At 38.8% G+C, this 24,794-nt stretch overlaps 1 protein-coding gene and 1 long non-coding RNA gene across 5 annotated transcripts in view; one reads left to right on the plus strand and one right to left on the minus strand.

The window, feature by feature from the left end:
• LOC135160874 (uncharacterized) overlaps positions 1-24,794 on the plus strand; it is a 64,054-nt gene that overhangs the window by 26,946 nt on the left and 12,314 nt on the right. For both annotated transcript variants that reach the window (XM_064117964.1, XM_064117965.1), the window contains exon 2: positions 20,947-24,416. In XM_064117964.1, the coding sequence (XP_063974034.1) occupies positions 20,947-24,416 (3,470 nt within the window). The remainder of the gene's footprint in view (positions 1-20,946; positions 24,417-24,794) is intronic.
• LOC135160878 (uncharacterized) overlaps positions 1-24,794 on the minus strand; it is a 64,378-nt gene that overhangs the window by 8,793 nt on the left and 30,791 nt on the right. Inside the window, exons 3-5 of one of the 3 annotated variants that reach the window (XR_010298645.1) lie at positions 9,930-10,144; positions 7,331-7,363; positions 4,871-6,491 (exon numbers count right to left, since the gene is read on the minus strand). This is a non-coding gene — a long non-coding RNA (uncharacterized LOC135160878). Of the gene's footprint in view, positions 1-4,870; positions 7,364-9,929; positions 10,145-24,794 lie in introns of those variants that run through there. The other 2 variants (XR_010298644.1, XR_010298646.1) reach the window with 2 other exon arrangements.

The following is a 24,794-nucleotide window of genomic DNA, read 5'->3' on the forward strand; positions in this document are numbered from 1 at the left end:
AGAAGATAGAGTCAAGCGATAGTGTTATTAAGTTCAATTACGTTCCATTTCGTTCGTTCAGGTGCTTGCGCGTGCGACAGCCAGTGTCAGTGTGTCGATTGTGTTCGATAGAATTGTGATTAATTGCTTTTTATAAATTTTTCATTCAACCGGTTTCTCTACGTAATGCAATTCCATAGCGTCATTTAAGGGACAAATTAATCGATTCATGGTTTTATATTTGTTTGCTTTTTCATAACGAATGGAAAACAACTGGATTATGATATTATTTGTTCATGGATATAGTTGATGTTGACGAATTCAGAAAATACTTCTAAATTGGATTCTTAGTTTTTGAAATATTAATTTTTTTACTCTCCTTTTTTAATTTTTTGGCCGAGAAAAAACGACATATCACCCTACAGAGTTAATAGACGTCCTCTAATATCCCTTTAGTATACTTTTACTAGCATTGTCAAGTTCGTGGCACTGAAACTTTTTTTTATAAATATTATACAGAAATTTCCACCAATTTAACCTTACCAAACTTTCTAATCCAAAGCCAAGGGATTCTGTCTCACGAACAGAAACGTCGCATTCAGTAAAATGACTAGTCAACGTTATACAAAATTGCATTCATTTTCTGTCATTGTTCTAATTCAATATTTCACAAGACTTTTAGTGCACCATTAAATTAATACCCAGCAATATATAAATAATAGTTTTAACTAAAAGTTTAAAGCCCACAGCCATTTGCGGTGTAGCCCTTATGTCCCCATCACTCTTGACATTCACGTATGGGCATCGTTAAAGAAATATCCACCCCACCTCTTCCATATTCCCCTCAGTAGCAACTAACAACGTCGTGAAGAAAATGACTCCTGGGTATAAATCGGAAACCGGTCGTTCCACTGTACCATGAGCTTATACATAGACCTCTTCTTCTTCCCTCAGTCATTCGTATATCTCGAGTATTGAATGTATACATCGAGGATGACGATAGCATTGAGATCATTATTACGTCCCAGAGTTGAAAACATGGGACAGAGTTGATGGTGCACTTCTCCATTTACAAGAATCGAAAGCATTGATTCCAAGATTAAATCTCTTATTTAAGAATGCCATTTTGATACAGGAATATACTGTTGAATTTTATTTGTTTTTCTTTTTGCCAAAATTGTTGATGTATTTAATCCTACAAGAATCAATCTAACATACGAATAGAAATAACCATGAAGCTATGGAAACTCTCTGCACTTATTGCATAAAAATTTAGTCGTACACAACTTCTATTAAGAAACCTAAAGCTACATGCACGTTTTCTCATGGGATTGTTGATAGCACGGTGTCTCAGTAACAGATACAGAGAGAGAGAGAGAGAGGTCGATAGGTGATAAGTCTTCCGATCATTTGCACACCACACACTCGTTCACTTGGTCTCCCATTTTTCACTAATTCATTTTGAAAGATCATTTAACTTTTGCGCAAATTGCTAATGAGAAAGCAATGCCTTTTGACATATTTTGTTGCGTGAATTCTGGATTTAAATCGTGTTTTGTATGCGACCAAAACACAAACACATCCTGCTGGGAACTAAACAAGATGATTTTCAACACAATGATGGATCGGTGTGGCTGATGGCCTCGATGACTTCATCGATTTTATAAACACACACCGCTGGCACAATTAAGCGTGGTATTGGTCTGTTACGCGAATCGATAAACCATCGATAAAGCCCATTATTTTCTCTTGTTATGATATTCAGATATTTTTTCTCTGAAACAATCTAACAATCTGTTGTAATTTTAATTGCGGTCATGGTGAATAGTATCGAATAAATAAAAAAAAAACCAATTTAAGACGTGTTACGTCCTCGATGATACGTTCTCGAAGAGGATGTTGATGGATTTTCATCCGCGTAATTAAACCTCATTGTTTTTTTCTCGTCAAATTTAATATTAATTTTTTTTCTCTACATTTGTCAACGGTGAACATCGCAAATTCGATGGGTTGTTCGTTGTAACCCGTGAATAAACTTTACACGCTCTTTCTTCACTGCGATGCGGTTACACGGGGCTCGTCGTAGAAAACTATTACGTCAGGGTGCAAATGTTTCTCGCACGTTTCCTTATTTGATTTCCTGCATTTGATTCCAACTCTTAACATCAGATTTTCCCAGATCTTTTCGGAAATATAGACGTGGTATTTTTTAGTTATCCACACACTGAAGAGGCAAGGCCCCTCCTATATTTTGTAGTCACCACTTTTCATATAGAGCAATGACACTACCCCTGGAGATAATAAAAGGCAAGAAAAATCGGCATTCAATGACAATGGAAAATATTCAATTCGGATGCAATTTAATCGCAGTTACATCGGCTCATTTTGTCAAATTTAAGGGCATAAAAAAAATGATACTGTGTAATTTCCTTGTCGCCTTCTCGAGGCAACTTGTCTGCTCCTCAGCTTTACGATAATGAGAAGGATGGGGGCATGGCCACTCATTCCCTCCTGCAATTTTATTTACCTGTTTTTTCGTATACATGTTAAACAGACTCGTGCGCGGTTCATATATATAATAATATCGTTCAGGGCGCATTCTTATTTCACACGTCGTCTCTTGAGCGCACGCGCAACTTCCCTGCAGGCAGTCTTTTGTGCATTGTTTATGTACAGGCGAAAAAAATACCGAAATTTATTAAGTCGTAGTTTGAAATTCATAATTATAGAGTTTTTTATTAGAAAAATTTTTCCGAAAAAAATGTTACGAGGTATTTAACGATTAACGAAGGAGAAAATACCCTACTAGCCAGACATGCACTGCATTGACTCGCCTCACAAGGGCTGATTTTTCCGATGCACTTGTTAGGAATTTCAATCGATTCAATTAGGAAATATTTGAATGACTCTGGTATTTTTTATTACGAGACTGAACGCCCCCTCACAGATATTGATAGTTTCGATGGTTGTCTTCTTTACAATAGGATTTCCAATTTATAGAGTACTAGAGTCTTAAATAAATGCCAATAATTTTCAGAACCTAATCGTTCACAAAACATTATAATTTCAATAGCTCTCCCTCTACATCACTTCTAAAAATGGCTGTCACTCAAATTTCTTCCACTGTAGAAAAAAATATTAAAGGAAGCTCTTGCATCCTCTCAACTATTTTTTCATCAAAACCCCAGCATTCACAATGTACACACAGAGGGCCCGCGCGATTCCTTTCACCGAGCGGTTCCCATGCAAGCGGCACACTATAAACCCAACTACATACTAGGAAGATATTATAATAAAATAAGAAAAATCCTTAGCGTTAACCGGAGGTCTTAAATCCTCAGGGACAAGCTTCTAGTTTCATCCTGTGTGTGCATGCCAAACAATGATTGCGCTTTTACCGTTTTCTAAACTTCCTCAAGTACTAGCTTTAATATTGCCACGTTGCAGATTTATTAAGTTGCTAAAATTCCCTCTCTTTCCCTTGCAATGCTGAAAGTAATTCTCCTCGAGTCTCGAACACTATTTTTCAACACATGTGTGTTTTGTGGGAAAAGGAAAATTTTTCGATATTAAACAAATGTGACTTGGTCGATGCACATTAATAATATAATTATAAATATTCCCCCATTATTAGCGGCGAAATAAAGACCTGAATAATATTTGCACCGATCATGATAAAACTTTCCAAAAAGTCTACCGAAAATTTTAACTAAATACCTCTAACAGTTTATCCGTCCTCCATTAGCTCGGAATGACCCGTGACTAGGCGAAAAAAAAACGGAGATATTCCTGTGAACACCCACATGCTCGTAAATGTAACTCACTGCAGCTGCAGGTAGAATCTTGTTGGTGCAATTAGACGTTGGTACATCATCCCCAACGAATTATTACCGTCATTCTTTGTAATAAGGAAATACTGAGGCTCGCATTACCGCCAGAGTCATTAATAAATAATTAAACATAATCACCATTACGATCAATTAAGAGTAAAAATATATTTTTAAAAACGTCTTGATTTATTTTGCGGTTAGTTTTCATTAATTTTCATTTAGATTCTCGAGATTTCTCATAAACTCGGCAGCGAAAGTGAGGAAAAACTGGCGTGCGAGAGCCCTGACGTTAAAACTATTCCGTAAGCCATCAATAACTGTTGCCAATCAAGGGGCGAAAAGAGTCAGTTGAACGTCAACGTTTGCCGTAGGATGCTTCGAACGGACATTAAAGTTGTTCGAGCATATCGGAATAACCTTCCATATAATCCAGCTCATCCTCTCTATCTCTCTCTCTCTCTCTCTCTCTCTCTCTCTCTCTCTCTCTCTCTCTCTCTCTCTCTCTCTCGTTCTATTTGCGAGAGCAGTCTCGTATGATAATTCTTGCGCCATTAGTCGCCCTCCCCCTGGCGATTATTCCAGGCGCTGTTACAACGTAACGCGCAGCTGGACATTGGAGGGAGGGCTTTTCCGAGATGGCCGAGTGCACGTACGAGTTACCGACCCCGTCGAGGCACAGGTGTCGTTTTCCAGTGTGCCTGGAAGATGACCTTCGACTGTCTCGAAAGTGGCATTTTTCACTTGTCAATATGTACTCTCCTCATTGTTATTAATATGTGAATTGAGGAAATAATGAATGAAGTTGTGTATTTCCCAAGGTTTTTTTACAAGCGCTTGGTTGAGAATATTTTTAACATTGAGAATTCAACTATCTTAAACTCATCTTCATTAGTTTTCATGTGTCAAATATAATTCTCACAATAGGAAATCGTGATCAAGCAAAAAGTCAATAGCCCCTTCGTACTCTTATATCGGTTAGCCCCACGTAAATGGTCCTTTGAGTTAATGGCATAGGGATGAGCCTGTGAAACGAGGCGGTATCCTCGCGTGTACTCACGCGAGTGCATCGTCCCACCGGATGCGCTGAGGGGAACCACCGAGTTGAAGGATCCATTTGCATGCTGGCAAGCTACATATACACCATGCTTGCCCGACAACTTCTTACCCCGTTCCTTCAACCCCATTTTCTTCCTATTTTTTGCTCTTATTATTGTGATGCTTATGTGGAGAGGGGATTCAGCTCGTCTAAAACTGCACGGCGAGAGATATTCCGGAAAAATGACCAAACTGTCCACGTAATAGTTTTTTTTTTTTTTTTCTCTTCTAAAGGTTCTACAAGACAAGAGCAAATCTCATATGTTACCATTCTCCCAGCAAATTAATGTAATAAAGTGATTAATACATTTAACATGTCCCAATCCATAATACGCAAATCAAATAAACTTAATAAAAGGTTCCATGCTCTTATTCAACCGATTGTCTAAAATCCCACCACGAATTTTTATAAATTCTTGAACCAAACTATTACAGTCTCTCAAACTTGTGTGTAATTATCCATGTGACTCTACGTACATATCTACAACATTATATTTCATAGAGTGTACACACGCACAGACACAGACGTGTTAATGGAGGCGGTGAAAGCCCAGACACCCACATATGTTGGGAATAGACAAACAAAAGTCTTGGGTTTTAGTGCTAGATCTATGGGTGGATTGCAAATGATAGTGGAGGTATATGAGGTGGAGCAAGAAGCGGCATTCTTGTCTCTGTGTGCATATTGCATTCACAGGGCAATTGAAAAAGAGGAGAGTCAGGCCAAGTAACAGTAAATGTGTGGAGGTAGAGAGGATGCTGAGACCATAGCGAAATTCATTTTTAACATGTACTCGACTAGTTTTCCAACGATAATCCATCCTCTAATTATCGATTGCAATGGTATTTTTCAGGGCAGCCATGCCGAGTCTAGACAAGTATCAGACGTTTATTAATCACGTTGAAAGTCCTACGTTTTTAATTCAATAAAAAATTGAAAAATTCATATTAAATAATTAAAATTAACATTAATTTTTGGGGAGTTTTGCCAGCAACTTGGAAAGACAGTACAATACGAAATTCTTGAAAAATAACTTGAATAAGGTGAGTATCTGACCTAATACTTCTCGACAATACACCTGTTAACTCCTAACAGTTATCAAATACCTATTAATCTCACCGAAAATGTCGTGTTTAATTCTCTGAATATTTTCCAAGGAAAAAAAATCCCTTAAGAAATTATTTTTATCATTTTGATTTAGTGCTAAGATTTATTCGTTGCCTGAGTAAAGTATTCTCCACTAATTTTTTTCCCATCGAAAAGGATGGAACGATCGGTCTTACCCACACTGAGGATGCCTGCAACAAATCATCCCAGCACGTTCCTCACTCCTTATTTCCCCTCCATTTTGTTTTATGAATGGGTTTTACATGTTTTTTTTTCCTTCACACTCGGTACATCGCGGAGTCTCCCCTTGGTGACTGCGACTGCCCACACTGGCTCGCTGGCTCGGCACCTCCAGCATTTTCCACGTGAAAAATCCTTCATTATCCCTCCGGTAAATACGTCGTATCTCATATGAATGTACCCAAGGTATATGTATACACTCCCTCGACCAATTAGCCTGGCTCGACAAGTTGCTGGGACTGACAATTTCAAAAAATGCTATTTCATGGGTATTTCTATTGGCGGCTGATGTTATGAATTGTCAATATACTCGGATCAATAATGGAAGGAATTTTTTTTTTCGGTGATTATTAATTAATTCTAAATGACTGGAAAGCGTGAATAATTGAGAATAATACTAAGTGTCAGAGTGTTTGCTTGCATAAGAATAATTTAAATTAATTTTTAGTTGCGAAAAAGCGAAAATAAGCCTAGGAATTTAGGAATATTGTTTCTCTCGTCGAATGGAGGTGAAACGAAAGAAATAAATGATAGGATATTCCCGGCTAAAGGCATGATCAATCAGCTTCGACTGGTGAACATTGTCGATGAATAAAGTTAATTCGAGGGAATAATAAAATTATTTAAAAATTCGAATCGATCAATAAATTCACAATTCAATAAATTTACGCGGTTACTTACGAGGAGAATAATCAATTGAAATGAAATGAAAAAAAATTGTTAAATAAAACTACTTGAGGCTCGAATCCGAATATCTTAATTCCCGGCAAGCGCGAATCCTTTGAAAATGAAAAAAAAAACATGAACGAATGCGAGCGTTTGTATGAGCAGACGATAATCATAGAATCGTTTGGGGCGCGCGCAACGTCTCATGAAGACTGAAATGCGAGAGGGCCTAGGGCCCTCTCGCACTCCCATGGAATTTATTAGCGATCGTACGCGCGAGATACACGGCACCCCGCAATAACACTTCTTCCAACAGGTTTCTTCTCGATAAAATCGTCGGCTCAGTGTACGTACTCTTCCCCTGTTTTTTTCTCCATCTACTTGCCCTTTTTGCAACACCCTGTAAACGCACCTGCATCCTCCGACTTGGTCTATTCTTCATGCACTGGAAAAATTGTTAATAGCCGGTTATTAGCAATTTCATATGAAAAGAAAAAAAAATTGTAGGGAATCTCGAAGGCTTCATAAGAATTTCTATTTTTCATGTGCAATGGTTTTTTCTCTCTCAAGTCCCCAGTTCATCTACTTCACACGATAATTTTTTAATCAAAGAGGATGAACCAGTGTTGATGAGTCGTTGTGATTTTCTACGGGGTTTCGACTGTGTCGAGTGAAGAAGAAGAAGAAAAAAAAAATGATAAAAAAACACGTACTCTCGACTATTATCCTGAGTTGTATGGAGACGTTTGAGATCTACTGGAGATACAACTTATGCGCGCCTCGGCCTGACGCATCCTTGAAAGTGAAACGAGCCCTCTCGAGGCTCTTTAGCTATCTTTGGCATCTATACCCGTCAACAATTTTCCACGAATCCATCTTTGCGAATTTTTATCTCCTCCTTTATTCAGAATGCGCGTCTTCATAGCCAATGGGAATGAAGACCGGGGAAAAATGGCTGTTGAGGTAAACTGTGACCTTTCGGTTTTTGTTTTGGATTTTAATAAGGCAAATGAGGACACCGGGTTTTTATGTTATCAGTATGAAGACATCACATGAATAGAAAAATGGCTTTTTCAGTGAAAAACAAAAGGTTCGCGAGAAATAATCTTGAATTATCATTCTGAGTAATATTCAATTTTATTTGACGAGAGCAAAAAAATTGTTGAAATCTTAACTATGTTGAGACTGGCCGAGAAAATTTTTCTCGTGCAATCAATGCCGCCACCTCACTAACTGCCGATTAATTTCACGCAAGGCAGTTTGATGGTGAAAGTTGCCCGGGAATTTCCTGAATAATTCCAGAGCAATGAGTGAATTAAAAGAAGAAGAATGACAATCTTGCTTACTTTCTTGTCATTACTAGCGATAAAGTGCATAGGGCTTTTAATCAGGTGCCTTGATCAAGCCCAGCCAGCAGTGTCAGGGTCGAGAGCTCACGTGTTACACTAATCCCTCGAGGGCTTAATGACTCGGAAAGGTTGTATAGAGACATCAGAAAAAGCTGGGCAAATTAATTTTACAGTAACACGTGTTTGATGAACAATCGCAAGATTTCACTGGATAAGAGAAAAATTCAGAGCCTTGCAATTATTCCACGTGCTTTGCTTTTCTTAAGGTCCTTATTCATTTTGGAAGCATTATCGGGTGATGAAGTACCGGTGCCAGTGGTCGGCACTGGTATTCAAAAGAGCCCCCTGGGTGCTTCAGGTTAGAATAAGAAAAAAAAATTATAATCGCTGCCCGATATATATATATATATATATATATTTATATACACGTTAAACAGAATATTTTCCTCCTCTCCTCTGAGTTTACAGCTTAACCCTCGCTGGATATATCCCAGTAGCCTTATTTCACGTTCGTTCGTCTCTGTCAGAATTTAATTTATCTACTGGCAATTTATATCGTATTTTTGTTGGTCAGGGAGTTGTCGGTAATTAAAAAAATGCAATTGAATGAGTAAAAAGAACCGTTCTTAATCTTTTTTTCTCTTCTTTGAAAAGAAATTTTAAATTTTAGAAAGTGTTTTTACCAAAAAAATTAATTGCAAATCCGGAAAGTTTCCAAATAATTATAAAATAATGTAATTCTTCCATCAGCCACTTTATGGGGTCAAGTAGGAGGACGTTTCTAATGACAAGAAAAATTGAAAAATGAAAAATGAAAACTCGATTTCTAGTATTTCCTCTGAGTTAATATTCACTGGGCAAAAGCTCGTCATCTATCTAATTGCAAATGGATTGAAATATATTTGTTAGTGTCTCAACTCTAGCCTTATATCTCCTTACTCAATGTACAAGGTATATAATATTTCCCACGTGCGTTGTGTATTTGCAGGTGAGAGGCGAAACTTCTCTATCGTATATCTCTCCATAAACGATATATATGCAACCTGAATACCGTCGGTTTTCCTCTATCCCCTGCGTTCTGCTTTCTTGTACCAATGGTGTAGGCACTCTTCCCCTCGCATTTGGATTGAGAGAAACCTAAAGATAATCCCTTTACGTCTTTACCATTCCATTTCCATTTTTCAACGCTTCCCAGACGTGTGTAAGCCCTTACAATCTCAATATCTTCCTCCTACAATCGCGATTCAATATCGCTGTGATACCCTGGAGGTACCGCAGATTGTTATTGTAGAATAAATTTAGAATTGAAAAAATAGAACACACTACCTTCACTTTTATCATGTCAATAATTATTGGATAACCGATCAAGTTAAATTACATTTTTTTACATGGTCAACCTCTTGAAATTTAATTACGCCGAAATTAAAGAAGATTGCTTTTAAAAACGCTACCAATATCCTTCATTATTCTACTGGAAGACCTAATAAGCCACAGAGCAAAGATTACGATCATCCTTTTTAAGGAGAACTGAGATATCAAATCCATTTGTCCTCTCTGTTTTATAGCCGGGGCGTAAGAATGAGAAAATATGTAAGTACTGCGAGACTGCATTGGGAGTTATCAGTATTTTATATTGATTTTTATTTATTCTCCAGTCTTTACCTTGCACATGTTAGGGCACACCCCATGTAATCGGCATGATAATCCCCTTGTCCCGGAATGAATTTTGATGCAGACAAGTGCCTCTGGGTGGTCAGCCAGCAATAGATGTATAACCGAAGGCTGATGTGGGGATTACAATGCTCGACACCTCTGATATTTCGGTGCGCTTCGTCTACGTCGCCACGATTATTCACAGCTCATCAGTCGGGCTGCGGCTAAAACGTCAAATTAATTCACCATCAATGTTTCCACCGTCAACAGCAAAACATTTATTTTTAAATCCAATTCCACTAATAATTAATACACAAGCACAATTTCAATCCAATTTATAGCCTTCAACCTCTTCCACTTGTTATTTTATGACGATCTGTAATCCAGTTTGTGTCTCTAAGGTACCTCTTCCAAGGCGATCTAATTAAAGTCCGGTTTCCTCTTTAACTTGTTTCAGGTACGTTCACCGTTCTGAGATGCATAACCACAGCGTGCATGTGTACATTGGTTATCCCCCCCCCCCCGCCCCTCCCATCCCCTTTCCCGGAGGGCTTCTTCTCGAGGTAATCTATATATTCACAATGACGGGATGGGATATATTCACAATGAAGGTATGAGGAGGTGGTGTCCCGTGGGAAAGTCATGCTTCACCGGAAGTACAGCGGGATGTACCTGAAGAAGGTCTTTATCTGTTGATTCATTTTTTCCTCTGGTATTCCTAAATATATAACGAACATATGTGGGGGATATATTTCATTTATTTATCGCAATATGAATCTTTCTGGACAAGGAAAATATAGAGAAAATTTTCATTACCGAGTACTGCTTATTACAAGGGAATTTTTGCCTCTGACCTCGACGATCAGCATGCATGACTAATTTGACAAGAAAAATGCAACAAGTAGAAGTGAAAGAACTCCCGCAATTTGAAATACCTGAGCTGCAAGTGGCACTCGTGATAACGCCTTTCGTCGTCGACAATTAATTCGTTAATTAGAGAGTAGAAGAGAAGCGAGGAGGGGGAGTACAGATTAAGTGCATTGTTACAGAGGCGTACAGTGCCTTAAGAGTGAAAATTTCATGGCCTTGCGTTCACAGCTTGCGTCATATTTATCCACAGGAGACCCTCCATCCGCGCCATTTAGGTGTAGATGGTACTTGTGGTTTGTAACAAAATTATCTCATTAATTCGTGAGGTAACGAGGATGCCCTCTTAAGATAATTAAACAATCTTGGGATTTTCAACTAGAGGTGTTGAGACCCTTTTTCACTTGGTGATTAACCTGAACCACTTTAACTCTTCTACAACCAATCTTGTGATTTTAAAATTGAAAGAATATTTTTCTCCCTAACTTGTTGTTGAGCTCTACTCCGTCTATAGACTCGATCTTCCACGCTATTATTTCACTCCATAAAATATAAAACGATAAGGAATCAATGTATTATTCAGCTGCCAGTGTCCACCAATCGATGGCGACACCGATAGCAACTATAAATACTTCACAATAGTATTTTTCATCTTGTCTCAGCGACGCGTAAAGCCATTTTAACCGAATGCCAACTCCCACAGGATAAGATTTTGCATAAACGATCAGGACAGATGCATCTATGTGGATAGTAGCTACGCCACGAGGGGTTACAAACAGTTGGAAAATATTGCTCAGCGGTAGGCATTGCCATGAGGGTTATCTTATAGAAGAGACGATAAGACTGTTGGCGGGGCTCGAAGAGCTTTTAGCTGCGTGGGCGGTGCTACAAGTCTCGATACTCTATCTGTATTGTTTCTGTACAACACTCACCAATAGTTTCAGGGGTCGATATTAATTTTATTTTCATCAATATTTGTATCATCAATACATTATACATTATACCCGTGTTTTGTTAAGGACGTTAATTTTTCATTCATCGTCAAAAGAGTGCAAATGATTTTTCCCACCCATCTCTTACAAATAAATACTGAGGACTAGCGATTATTTATCACCTTTAATCCATTATTACAACCTATTGAGCATATCCGGGACCGTCTGATCACTCCAGGGCCCAAAGTAGTGGGTGAAACATTTGATTTATGCTGACAAATATATATTCCAACTACTTGAAAAATAATTCCTTCCCACCGCCCCTGTAGAGCTTTCATTGGAGCCCTACTACTCCCGTTACGAGCCACGAAGTACCGCGAAATAGTTTCCAATGTTTCAACAATTGGTCGTAACACTTCTATAATAACTTGGTTCGGCCTCTTGACTGGTTTGCGAGTATAAAATCGCTGGGTAATTTCATCCCCACGTTGAGAAGCTAGAGTGCATACTGCACCTTCGAAGAATCATGAAATTTAAACTCTAAGTAGTTACCAAAGACTTTTCAGGGCTATCCTTAAAAGCCCCAGAGGCACAGCTGTACACATGTATAGCGGTCCGTATGCGTGCATTATCCAGTGGTTATAGAAAATTTTAGACTGCCTACCATGTCATGTATAAGGCATAAGTGGCAATAGTTCGATGTACCTCTTCAACAAACGATGGAAATTCGATTTTTCCCATTTCAATGGATGAATGATGATGATGATGATGATGATGATGAGGATGAGGATGATGATGATGATGTTTAATGTGGAGTTGAAGGATACGAGCCCAATCCACACGTTTCACTCTACCAAAAGTCATCTTTCGTCTTTATATATATCCTGAATAAATGTTAATGCGAAAGTAGACGGAGCACCATAATAATTACTTTACGGTACTGGAGGCCCGCGCACACTGGGTGTAATCACTTTAATAGCTGGCCATGTCATGCCCGTATACCGGAGAGAAGAATTCTTACGCGTTAACGGCCGGGGCCTTTTTTACGAGGCCACCCCACCTATTCTAAGTATTGGAGTGAAACCCCTCCCTTCCTGCCCCATCGAGATCTCTCTGGGGAGGGAACGGGAATTGCTCTAAGAATATCCAGGGATGGTATCAGAGTTTTCAAATATTCCCACCAACAGCATCATCATTTTATAACCGAAAATCTAATGCTAAAATATCAATACGCACCAATAAAGTTCATTAGGATAATATACGCACCTATATCGGTTAAGTTTCATTACCTATTTATCGTCATGTCCACGAGCTTCTGTATTTTCTCAAATGTTCCTTCTCCATAAATTTTTCATCGTTCAATAAATATTTCAGGCTCATCGAAACCTATCTAAAAGTGATTGGTAAAAGTCTGTGTGCGGGTATTGTTGCATAAAAGTAAAAAAAAAACTGCGTTTGCGAGGTGGCACGAAGGACACCTTGTAACGTGAGGCTCCTGCCAAGTGTTTCAGGATATTTATTGTCCTCCATCTTTCCTCTCGTATTGTGGATTTTCTTCCAACAAGTAGCAAAAATACATTCCACGAAGAGTCTCTTGCTCCGTACTATTTTCACATTTTAAAGTGTTAAATGGAGGTACAAGTGGCGCCGATATTGCTTACTGAGAATTCCAAGGGAAAAACTAGGGAGTCATTTCGTTTGACTTGACTGTCGTCGTTGATTTCCAGCTGGATGCGACATACGGCGACATTAGACGTGCTGAAGAAACACGTCGGGGTATTCTCGCTTTAACTAGGGTCCAACCATTCCCAGGGAAGTGAAGAGACTCGGTTTGTGGTGAGAGTAGCACAATCCAAGGGGTTTACTGCGTCGCAATGTGAGAAGAGAGTAACGAAAGTAAAACAAACATACATTTATTTTAATTGGAGTTCGTCTTTGTTCGATTGTGAAGAGTCGTCAAGGACTATCGCTATTGATCATCGAAATTCAATATTATTTCACTTATTGACATTTTCTATTGTGATTGAATAATTATACAGAATTAGCAAACAGGCCCAGTTTCCACAAAATGTTCTATTATATTTAAAGCTTTCAGAACCATTTAAAATTCTCCTACGATTAAATATTTGTATCGAACCACCGACTAGATCAATACATGCAGCAGAGATAATGGTAAAACCAACGGTGGAGAATCGCCTTTAGGCAATTTACAATCCACCAGAGTCATTCTTAACTCACGATATATTTCTTTACCTCTTCTCCAACCCCTAAAAATACACCACACTTACGAATACGACGCAGAGGCACACGTATGTTCAGAAATTCCTGTCTTTTTGTATCGAAACTGCATTTATTTCTCTCGCATTGTACTTCACATTAATCTCAGCAAATATTCTTCCCACGAATTTACCATTGCCCATTGTCTGGGCCATTTGACTACCTTCATAGATCCTCGGTGGTTATATGTAAATTATGTAACGCTCATGCATCTTCTAAGTGCACATAATCGTCCGGATAATACAACCAAAGAGAAAAATACTCAACGTTCTCCGAGGAATAACTGACAAGAAAAAAATAGTTAACTTCATTGTTGGATAATTCATCAATTTTTCTCCCGATAATCCTCGACTAGTGGTTGCAAGAGGAGTACGAGAGAAAGCTAAACGAACATTATTGGTAGACCAGAGTCTGGATATAAGTGCAGCACTGGATTTACGAATGTGAACCTGAGGTATTCCCTCGTTCCTCGGCCGGAATTTTTCTCCCCCCCCCCCCCTGCTTGAATACACCCGTCTCTGATTGCCCAGGCGGAACTGACCGTAAATCAAGCCGAAGACGCTTCACCTGGGCCAAGAATCCTCCTGGAAATTGTTCTCCACTCTTTATCATTTACTTCTGGTGCATTTTATTTCGTCAATCTTCGTTGGAACGTGGTATAGAGTCTTTCATCCTGCGCACTTGAAATATTTTTATTAATTTTTCCAATGAAATTTCTTGAGATTACGGCACAACTATTATGAGACGACGGTTTGGACAGAAAATGGAATATATCTAAGTACTTTAATTGTTATTGTTTTTGAATGTAATACAAGAGTTTTCATTCCTCCTCGACCTTCCCCCCCCCCCCCCATTTAATTTCTAATTTTTAGGACATTTTATCGTAAAATGAAAATCAATAATAATTACATTTTGAACGTTTAAATAATTGCATATATTTATTTATATACCATGAGGGAGTAAAAGGAAATAATGCTTGTGAACATTTTGTTTTCACGCAGGTTATCTTATAAACATGGTGATTCAAGGCGCTTCAATCAATAGTGTAGTGTGTATCAAACATGAAGGAATACTTATATCCTGAGTTTTATACACAAAATTTTGAGATTTGATAATTTTCAGTTCCTTTGTACCGTTGGTGGAAGACAAATCGGGGATATTTTTTTCAGGCTGCATGGATGAATGAGTCAGGGTGTGGTCCAGAGGGATTTAAGTCCATTTCGTCCATCCCACGCACTCAGACAACAACGAAATTTCATTCTGAATTTATGGTGCGCAGGGCTACTTTTCCATTTTAATTGCCTTTCGTCATTTTCTTTTGTTGGAAATACGCAATTGTCGGTGGAAAGACAAAGGCTAATCCACCCTTGATATAGTCTTAACGAACGGGTGCTACATTAATTCATACTATTTTTTTAAAAATTTCTGCCTTCGTAATTATTCGATACAGGTAATTCTATTGATGAAACCTTCAAATAACTTTGTTCTTCAAGCAGTGAAATAATGGCAATATTTTAGTGGAAAGAAATTGAAGAATATAAAATAGCAGTTGAAACAAAAAAAAAATTGTTTTCTTTCAATATCTTGAAATTGAAAACGTGATAAAATTTCCAACAGTAAATTGCTGAGGCCACGGATAATTGAAGAATAACGATTATACAGAATCAACTGGTATCAATTGTGCAGCTAAGTGGTGATCTGTCTCCACAGTTTCCCATCATGATCTATTATAAATCACACTGTAGTTTCAAATCTCTACCATCACTCCGACAATTCTGAGGAAAGATATTGCGTAGGGAGCTCTCGGAATTCGAGTGAATAAGTTATAGCTCATTCTCTTCATTCTTGTCCATATAATGTAGCTATTTTGTACACTTTTTGAAGGTAAAAAAAATCTGCACTGACTGTGCATCAACGTTTTCGGTCCTGACCTTTGTCACTTTTACACGATTCGTTGTACCAATGCATCATCTTGTCACGTTGGGAGGTTCTCTTATACACTTTATCCCGGCGGAATACAATGGATATCGATTCACGTTCACAAGGATACATTAGAATTCATTTCGATTCTTCTTCCTGCAATACCATTGCTACACAAAGAGATCAAGCGGATTTCCTCTAGGAAAAAAACTATAAATTGTCGAATCCGTGGTTTCGAACCTTCACTTAGAATTTGACACAAATTATTTGAAATTCAAAAATAAATGGACGATTAATTTTTATGTAAAATATACTTAATATTAGAAATAAAACTTTCCCCTGTGTGTAGAAGATATGATATGATTGAATTCAACCAAGTATTAGCAAGCTTCATTAGATTACTGGCCTCACTAAGCTTGCATACTTGGTGTTTCATTTTATTATTCAATCTGTCGTATTTCATACTTGAGATTACCTCATGGATTTACGTAACCCGATCGTCCACATGGTATTCTTAGACCAAACGGTATTGCGTGCCGGAAGGCGATTTTCCCCTGTAAATTATCAATCCAAATCAATTGATTTGAAAAATACTTTTGATAGATTCATCAAACATTAAATTAAATGATAGAAATGAAAAGGTTGCTGAAATTTTATTCAAAATGCTTGAACAATGTAAAAATATTCTGATCGGGAGTGTAAAAAAAATCTAGCCGGTACGCGTCGGAAGAACAAATGTCAAGAAGTGGGTATGGAAAAAAATTTATGAGAATGAAGAAAAAATTGTGCTTCAAGGCATTGCTATAGTGATTATAGGAAATTGCCGAGCATTGACCGCAAATAACTGTCTCGCGGGGGGAATGGTGAGCGAGTACACGGCCATGATCTTGATCCAGGACGGGCCTTGGAGCCACTTGGCTTTAATTCCAATCTTACATTTCACCGAATGTTTTGATAGTAAGAGAAATGAACGAATTGATTCGTAAATTTCTCACTCTCCAACTTTCACGCCGGAGGGATTCATAAATATATATTTCATGCTAATGATTTTTACAATTTCATCACGCAGAATCGCTCTAACCAGTGATATCTCCTTTTACCGTTTGTGATAACTCTTGACTGAGGGTATAATACCGTTATGGTAGACTCGTCGACCCAGAAGAAGTACGACCATGTGGTCACTAGCAGCCACTTTTGCTGTATCAAATAAAAATAAAAAAATTACGTGAGTCTGTGTAAAGTTTCCGAGGGGAATAATAGGCTTCACAAGTCCTGCTCTGAATTTTTCACTTTTTATTGTATGAATGAAAAATTTGAATTATAGGATTGAAAAAGTCTTAAGTTTCGAAGACCTTAAGTAGTCCTTGCCGATTTTAAGGAGCGTTAACAGACGATATTTATAGGACTATCCAGCCAAAAAAATTATTAGGATATATGAGGGTATTCTCAGATAGATCCAAATATATCGAAATAGGCCGGAAGAGGACCAAACGCATAGACAGTAGAATCAAGCAAAACCAGATATTCGACGTTGAACTCCCTCCTGATTAAATGACTCATGGACGGTCTTTAGAGCGGTCAAAGGGGCGTAAAAAAATCATTCTCAGTGATGGAAAAAAGGAAGGGCATCGGATCGACGATACGAGTTGGCCATTGTTATTGTAATTGCTCTGATAGGATCTCTCGAGGAAGGGAGAGAGGATCGTATTACGTCCTCGGGGAGTCAATGATCTTGATCGCCGCATGCGCCTGTTCACCTTCAATTCTACACCTCTTCCAGTCATTTATTTGTTGTAGAAAGGTTATTCAATTGATGAAAAAAATTATTAAAGAAAATTTTCCCTGATATCTGACACGGAATTTCCGCTTTTCAGTCCAACGGATGTAGAGTGTGTGGCCAGAGGCCATTTGATTTGGTCCTTTGATTCCATTATATATTTTAGTATTTCCAGTACATTTGAGAAAGCGATCGTCGATCCCATTATTGTCTTCTCTCCTCTTGGAATTTGCATGAGCAATTGGTTGCGTAACTCGGAATGGTCAGTTACGTGAAGGAGGAGGCGTCGAAGATAAAAACCCTTAATGCCGAATAAAAATGCAATTGAGATCCTGACGTCTGATAATAAAAATTGGCAAATTGGTTCTCAGCGGTCCCCTGAGGGTTGAACATTTTGTGTCAATATTTTTTTTATTCATCTATCCAGTTTGAGATGTCTTATCTGCCCAACGAAGCGGTAAAATACTGGTTTTTCCATTGTCGTTAGTGTTGGATACTCTCCGCATAAATATCCTAGATCGCGTTACATAATTATCACTGCAAGTTATGGTCGCTTGGTGACCGGAGTGTCCTTTAGCATCGTCAGCATAGACACCGGAAACGGATGCACGCTCCACGAAAGACGAGGCGCAGATATGTACAATCGAACGATCGCGTGATTGTTCATCGGGCTGTACCAACTATTCACTCACATTCGGGACAAAGGAATGTGTAAATAACCATTGGTTAAATGTGAAATTGAGGTGTGGGGATAAACATTGTATAGCTTCAATTATCATGAGATTGTTTTATTTTTTAGTTCTTTCGGTACAATTCTCCGGATGTTTCAAATTTTAATGTTGATAACCCAGTGTCGAGATAGGAAACTAATTGTCTGAATTTTTCTCAATAATCAAAATTAACATTTGGCTAAGACAAATTTATCACAAACAAGAACTTTATGAAAAATTAAGCAATAGTTTCCCTTGAAGTTTGGTGTTATTCAGTAATTTTCATTGTTATGAGAGATAACAATTGGTATATTTCATTGAATACTATTAAAATTAAAATGCCTTTAGCAACAAAAAAATAAATAAAAGTTTAATAGTAATTAAATGATGTTAAAAAATGTCACCATTTTCTACTTAAAAAATTTCCAAAGCTATTTTCTCACCGTGCCATCTTTCAGCTTGCATAAACGGTATCTTTGACCACCATATTTTGTTCGTCTTTTCACAGAAAAAAGCATTTGCCCATACGAATGATAATAGAAGTCGACAGGACAAAAGGTAGGGAGAATCTAATTCGTGAATCTAGTCTTCTCTCCGAATGCTTTCTTTTTTCCCCGGGAATAGCAAGAATGGCTACGAGGGTATGGCTGTATGAGCGTCTCCATGGGTCCCCAGGGTTATCTTCACCGACGTGACCGCACAAAGAATCATAATATTTCACGCGCAAGCCAACTCCTTTTCAGGATATATGCATACTATTTTTTCCCCCTCAGTATAAATTTCACAAAATTTCGAGGGACAAAATATGAGAATCTAAATGACTACTTAGGACTGCAGTTTCATTTTTCCAATAAAAAACAGGGCTTATTGTTTTGTTCACTCTAAACGAAATAGAAAGGACGATCTCGAGACCGGATCTTGGTAAAGAAAGAAAAAAATAACACAGTCTATCTCTCTATGGTGATCATCCTCAGAGCACATCCACATAATACACGTGTCTCTGGGTTATCGTTGCGGCGTGACCGCATAAAGACCCGTAATATTTTATGCGAACACGTGTATGAGTAAGGTCAGTGTCGCTCCCGTTCTCGTTATAGGCGAGTACCTGTCGAAAAAAATTCTACACTCGTATAAAGTATCTTGCTGGGACAATGAGGACATAGTGGACGTGAGGACTGAAGGGATGTGAAATGGCAGAACTGAATGTGTCATATCACTTTGAAAAACATCGCAAAATGCATAAAATACGTATTTATTGGGAATAGATATTTGTCAACATTGGCACTTTATTCCCATGGTTTTTTTTCTATTGATTCGATGTCTCTACTTACGACTTAAAGTGGCTGAATGATTATCAATCATCCTGTAGACTTCCACTGAATACATATCACAGTGATTTTACGGTTTTTGGGAGGACGATTCTACGAGTTGACATTCCCTGTTATCCAATTATGTAGAATAATAATTATTCCTGTGAGAAAATATATAAGAAATATGTATAATATAAATTTTCGGAATTTTACATTTTGTTGAACAACCCATTTTACCCTCACCTTCCCTACTTATATTACTAAAGCCACTTATGCGAAACGCACATTGAAAATACTTTGTACATCGTTAACCGGCAGAAGCGAAGCCACTCGACGGTAGGTGGTCAATAGAGAATGAAAATCTTGCAGTTGTCAATGCCAACCGATGAGACAGCGTAAAAACTCTTGACTTTAAGTTGATTTTCTATAGGCCCATAAAATTTCGGGAAATATTGAACGTCTGGAACAACAACTTTATTCCACAGACATCGGGGAGCGTGAAAGGATACGATTGCACAATGCCTCAGTGTGATTTATCGCAACCCTGCAACAGGTTGACTCGGAATATTCACAAGTACATGTCAAATATGAGAAGGAAGGGGTACGCGAACACACGGTGCGTACGTAGATCATACTTGCGCAGGCATTAAGGGAAAATTGAATGTGTATTTTACGATTGCGTGGGTGTAAGTACCATCTCAAATAAGCTGAAGAGTATACATTGGTGGAGGTATGGTGCAAGGGGGCAGCGTTGTACTATGTCTCATTGTACGGTAGCTGGTGAATATTCAAGACAAACGTTTGAAAATGTCGTTAGTAATGGCCCGGCGGGTGGCCATTATCTTTCGCTTGGAAACGGTGACTGATAAAGTTCCTTCGCACTCACCGGGACCGCTTCCTGGAGCCCTGCTCCCATCGTAATATTATTACTTTTAATGCTTTTACGCCTCCAATTACCAACATTCACCATCATCGATCTACATGCCGAATTCATGACATTAATTGTATGTTCTTTATTTATGACATTTCACTTCCTATTCAGCCATTTCAACAAGAATTTTTTTCCCCTATCAATTTTGATATTTTTTCGGTATTTTAAAATCCCGGATACTCAATGCTAATACGTCAATCATGCGCAACGAGATTAAACCACTTAGATGGTTCAAAAAACCGTTGTATTCGTTATTGTCGGCCACATTGTAATCATTTTTTTTTTCTACATTTTTATTACAGATGCATTTGGAGATTACAGGCAGGGACGAATGGGCCTTCATACTGAGCCTCCGGCGAATAAAGCTAAACGAGAGCAAGCACTCCGTCACATTTTGGCAGCCAGAAGACGACAAATACTAACACCAAAATGGATGGTATCGAGAAATCCAAAACCAAGTGCCAACGTATCCAAGGATTCCCTGGACATGTTAGAGGGCCAGGAGACAAGACACGGTGTTTTTGTAACAGTGCCAATGAGCGATCAGATAGATGAAATAGTTGAGGAAGATGGAGGCAGAGAAATAAAATCATCGACAATGCAAATTATCGAGACACCAATTGAAAATCCATCAATATTTATTCCAGTTTTCAGCAATACTACGAAAAAAGATGTCAATGTATCGCGAAACTCATCGATATTTTCAAGAAACCAGAAGAGCCCCGATGATGTCTCACGGAGGAAAAATACGGTAGCAATGCCAGAATCACTTTACAATCATTTCAGGCCCGTGGAGAGTAATATTCCATTAGAGGACATGACGCAATTCCTTTATTTCGGGCAGAAAATTCACCCTGAAAATACGACGGGCAATAACTCAATGGAGATGACATCAGTGTCGCCAACATTAATCAACTCCCGAAGGAGATTCAATCCGAAGAGATACGGTACAACTCTGAGTTCAATTCCAAAACTTGAAGACATTGTAAATGAGGAAATGGACATTGGACTGGCGAAATCAACAATTGAGAGGATTAAAATTTTCAAGACAAAGAACGCATTAAGAAATACCGGAATCTACTCTAGAAAATCACCAGTGAGACCATCAGATCCCACAATAGTCACGAATGTTATTTTAACGAATAGAAATAAGAGCGAGACAGAAGTGGACTCGTCCGCTCACGCAAACCAGCTGGCGATTACCGATCAGGGAAAAGGAAGTTTGACCCACTGGACCAGCGGCGGGACAGATTCAACCCAGATTCCTCAGAAGGTGCAGCAAGACAATGGTCCGGAGAGTGAAATCATTGGATCTGACGTTGCAACGACGATACATCCTACTGGTGAATTGGTGAATGATTACCGGAATGATCAGTCAGTGTCATCTGATAAACAGGATAAGTACTTGAGAAATAAAAAAAATGACTCAATTTTCCGAATTGACGGGGTTGATGAGGTGACGATGAAAGTGGCGTATTTGGGTGAGAGAACAAGCACTGAGGTGAATACCTTGGTCTCCACAACAGAGAATGACAAGCTAAGTCGTCTAACAAAACTATCAACCTGGATGTCAATTGATCAAGTCACAACGTCATTATCTTTGTCAACAAATGTCCCAGAGTTCAACGACCTTGCATCAAATACATCCGGATTATCTGATAATCCTCGTCAGCAACCCCAGTCATCGTTGAGAATAGTAGTAACAGAGCCGATAGCCGAGGAATTAACGAGTGCACAATATGCAGAACGAAATCAGATACCCATTACTCCCGTAAATTTAACGAGTGCGTCAATCACAACCCCAAATCCTGTCAGCACAGGGGAGATATCGACATTAGCATTAATAAAAATAATGAATAATTCAAGCAGTCTAATTGCGACAATCCCACCTGCCGTTTCAATGCATCCATACACTTACACTATAACAAATCTAACTCGTTTATTACGCAACTACACTGGACCTGGGCCAAATGAGAAGACAACAGAAGTGACAGAACTGAAAATCCCAGAATCAGAAGAAGGAAAAGAAAAAGATAATGACGATGATGATGAAGCTGGGCTCCTTCCTCCACTTTCCGGCATTGTAGGTATAGAAGCAGCGCGCGCGTCCGTTGGTGCCAGTGCTGATCCGGCCGCCGTTGAAACCACAACGCTGGTGAAGGAAGGCGGTAGAAAAGTAACACAAAAGGAGAATACGTCGCGTAATAGTACTGTGAATGCCATTGAATTAGATTTAATAACGGAAAAAACTGTGAAAACAACGGATCCAAGTTATTCACATGGTGCATCGATTGTGCTTTGGAATTACACAGGAAATGCGAATAATGAGAGGGAGGGCAGTGGTGATCGTAGATTTATGAGAAAATCTGCAAGTGCTGTGTTGAATCAACGTACAAGTGAGGATAGAGAATTTAAGAGACGACGTGGTGATACGGGGAGTAGAAGGGTTAAGGGTTTGAAGAGTGAAGAAAGACATCTGGATTACAGGTCAATGGACAATAAAACATTGAGTGACTATGAGGTGATTTTGCATAACAAAACAGGGAATATTGATGCCATGGGGAAGCAACTTGACGACCAGACGACCCTGCCACCTTTCACAATTCACTATGTGCCAGCAGAGAGTAACAGTCAACAGTCAATGCTCAACCGAACTGACAAAACTATCAGCGGAGATGACAAATTATCAGTCACTACAATACCGAGTGAATATAGTAAATTCAACGCTTCGATGGAGACCTCGACAGTGGTGACGATTAAAGCCTCGACATTGAGGTCACTGGGTACAACAATGAGAGATGAATCGACATCAACCGCCGCGAGACCTCCGGTTTTTCCGGTAACACCGGTGATTCTTAATGGATTGAATAAGATAACCAAGGACGAGCTGGACGTACCGCTTGAGACAGATCGTTCGAAAAATTTGGAGAAACCCTTTGGCATTGATAAAGAGTTGGATCCTTCGGAAATTCAAAAGATGTATCGAGCCCAGAGCACCTTGAAGCCCGAAGCAACCATGACAACACTATCCCCTGAAGTGACACTAACTGAGGGCAACTTGATGACCTCTCAACCGAAGATGGTAAAGACGACGCAATCGCTGATGGGTGAGAGATCACGAGAAGTCAGAGGTAGAAATCTCTCCGATAAAACTAAAGACAAGGATGATATACTTCCCATAATGCAACTGTACAATAACTCCAATATCTTGAACGAGACAGTGAAAAATTCTCAAGAAGATAAAAGTACATTAGCCACTCCAACGAGTCTAATCTCTGATCCCAGAACATTGACATCACCTCCACCAACGGAAGCTGTCACAGTGCAAACACCACTGGAGGATGCTCTCAGTAATAAACACTATTGGCCAGTGGATTCCAAAGATGGTATAGCTGGTAATTCAACTCGAATGAATAAAAATCGACAAGAAATGAACCGGGAAGTTGAAGATACCACTACCAAATGGTTAAATACATCGACTTCCGCCAATAAAACACGTGCAAGGCCACTTTTTTATAATTCAGGCCCACCGGAGTACAGTGGTTATCATCCTGAATTGAATGCAAGTTACATCGAGAGTGGTATGATTGCTGAGAGCCCGAGGGATGTATTCAATGTCAGTGAGGTCATAACAAAGAGAAACGATGGCGATACCCTAGCCACCCAGGAGACTGTTGCAATTGTTAGTTACATCCTAGCTACATTAGTTGTCTTTCCAATAGCTGTTGGTGTTGGACTCATCCTCAGAAGACTGATCATTAGAAATCGAAAGGTAAATTTTCACTATGTCATCATCATTCATTATCAGATTTATTTATTTTATTTTTTCTGATATCCTTTACCACTCGGCAATCCCGTGAATTATGACACTGGCGTGGATAACGAGCGGTCTGGAGTCGAGCAAGCGTGTCGTAAAATTCCTTGACTCGATTTCCTCTTTTTTGTCCACTCAATTTTTTATTTTTTTTCAATTCACCTTCGTCATGCTTTTTTGACTGATGTGTAGGTGTATCTACTGCTAGTTAATCATTGAAAAATCATCAATTCCACACGCGATTGTAAATATGCTTTATGGATAACGTCGTAATGACAGAGTGGTACGAGCAGTTTTGATTCCCGTGTGGTGGATGAGTCCTCTTCCCTGGTTGAT

This window comes from Diachasmimorpha longicaudata, chromosome 3, assembly GCF_034640455.1.
Source record: "Diachasmimorpha longicaudata isolate KC_UGA_2023 chromosome 3, iyDiaLong2, whole genome shotgun sequence".
NCBI lineage: Eukaryota > Metazoa > Arthropoda > Insecta > Hymenoptera > Braconidae > Diachasmimorpha > Diachasmimorpha longicaudata.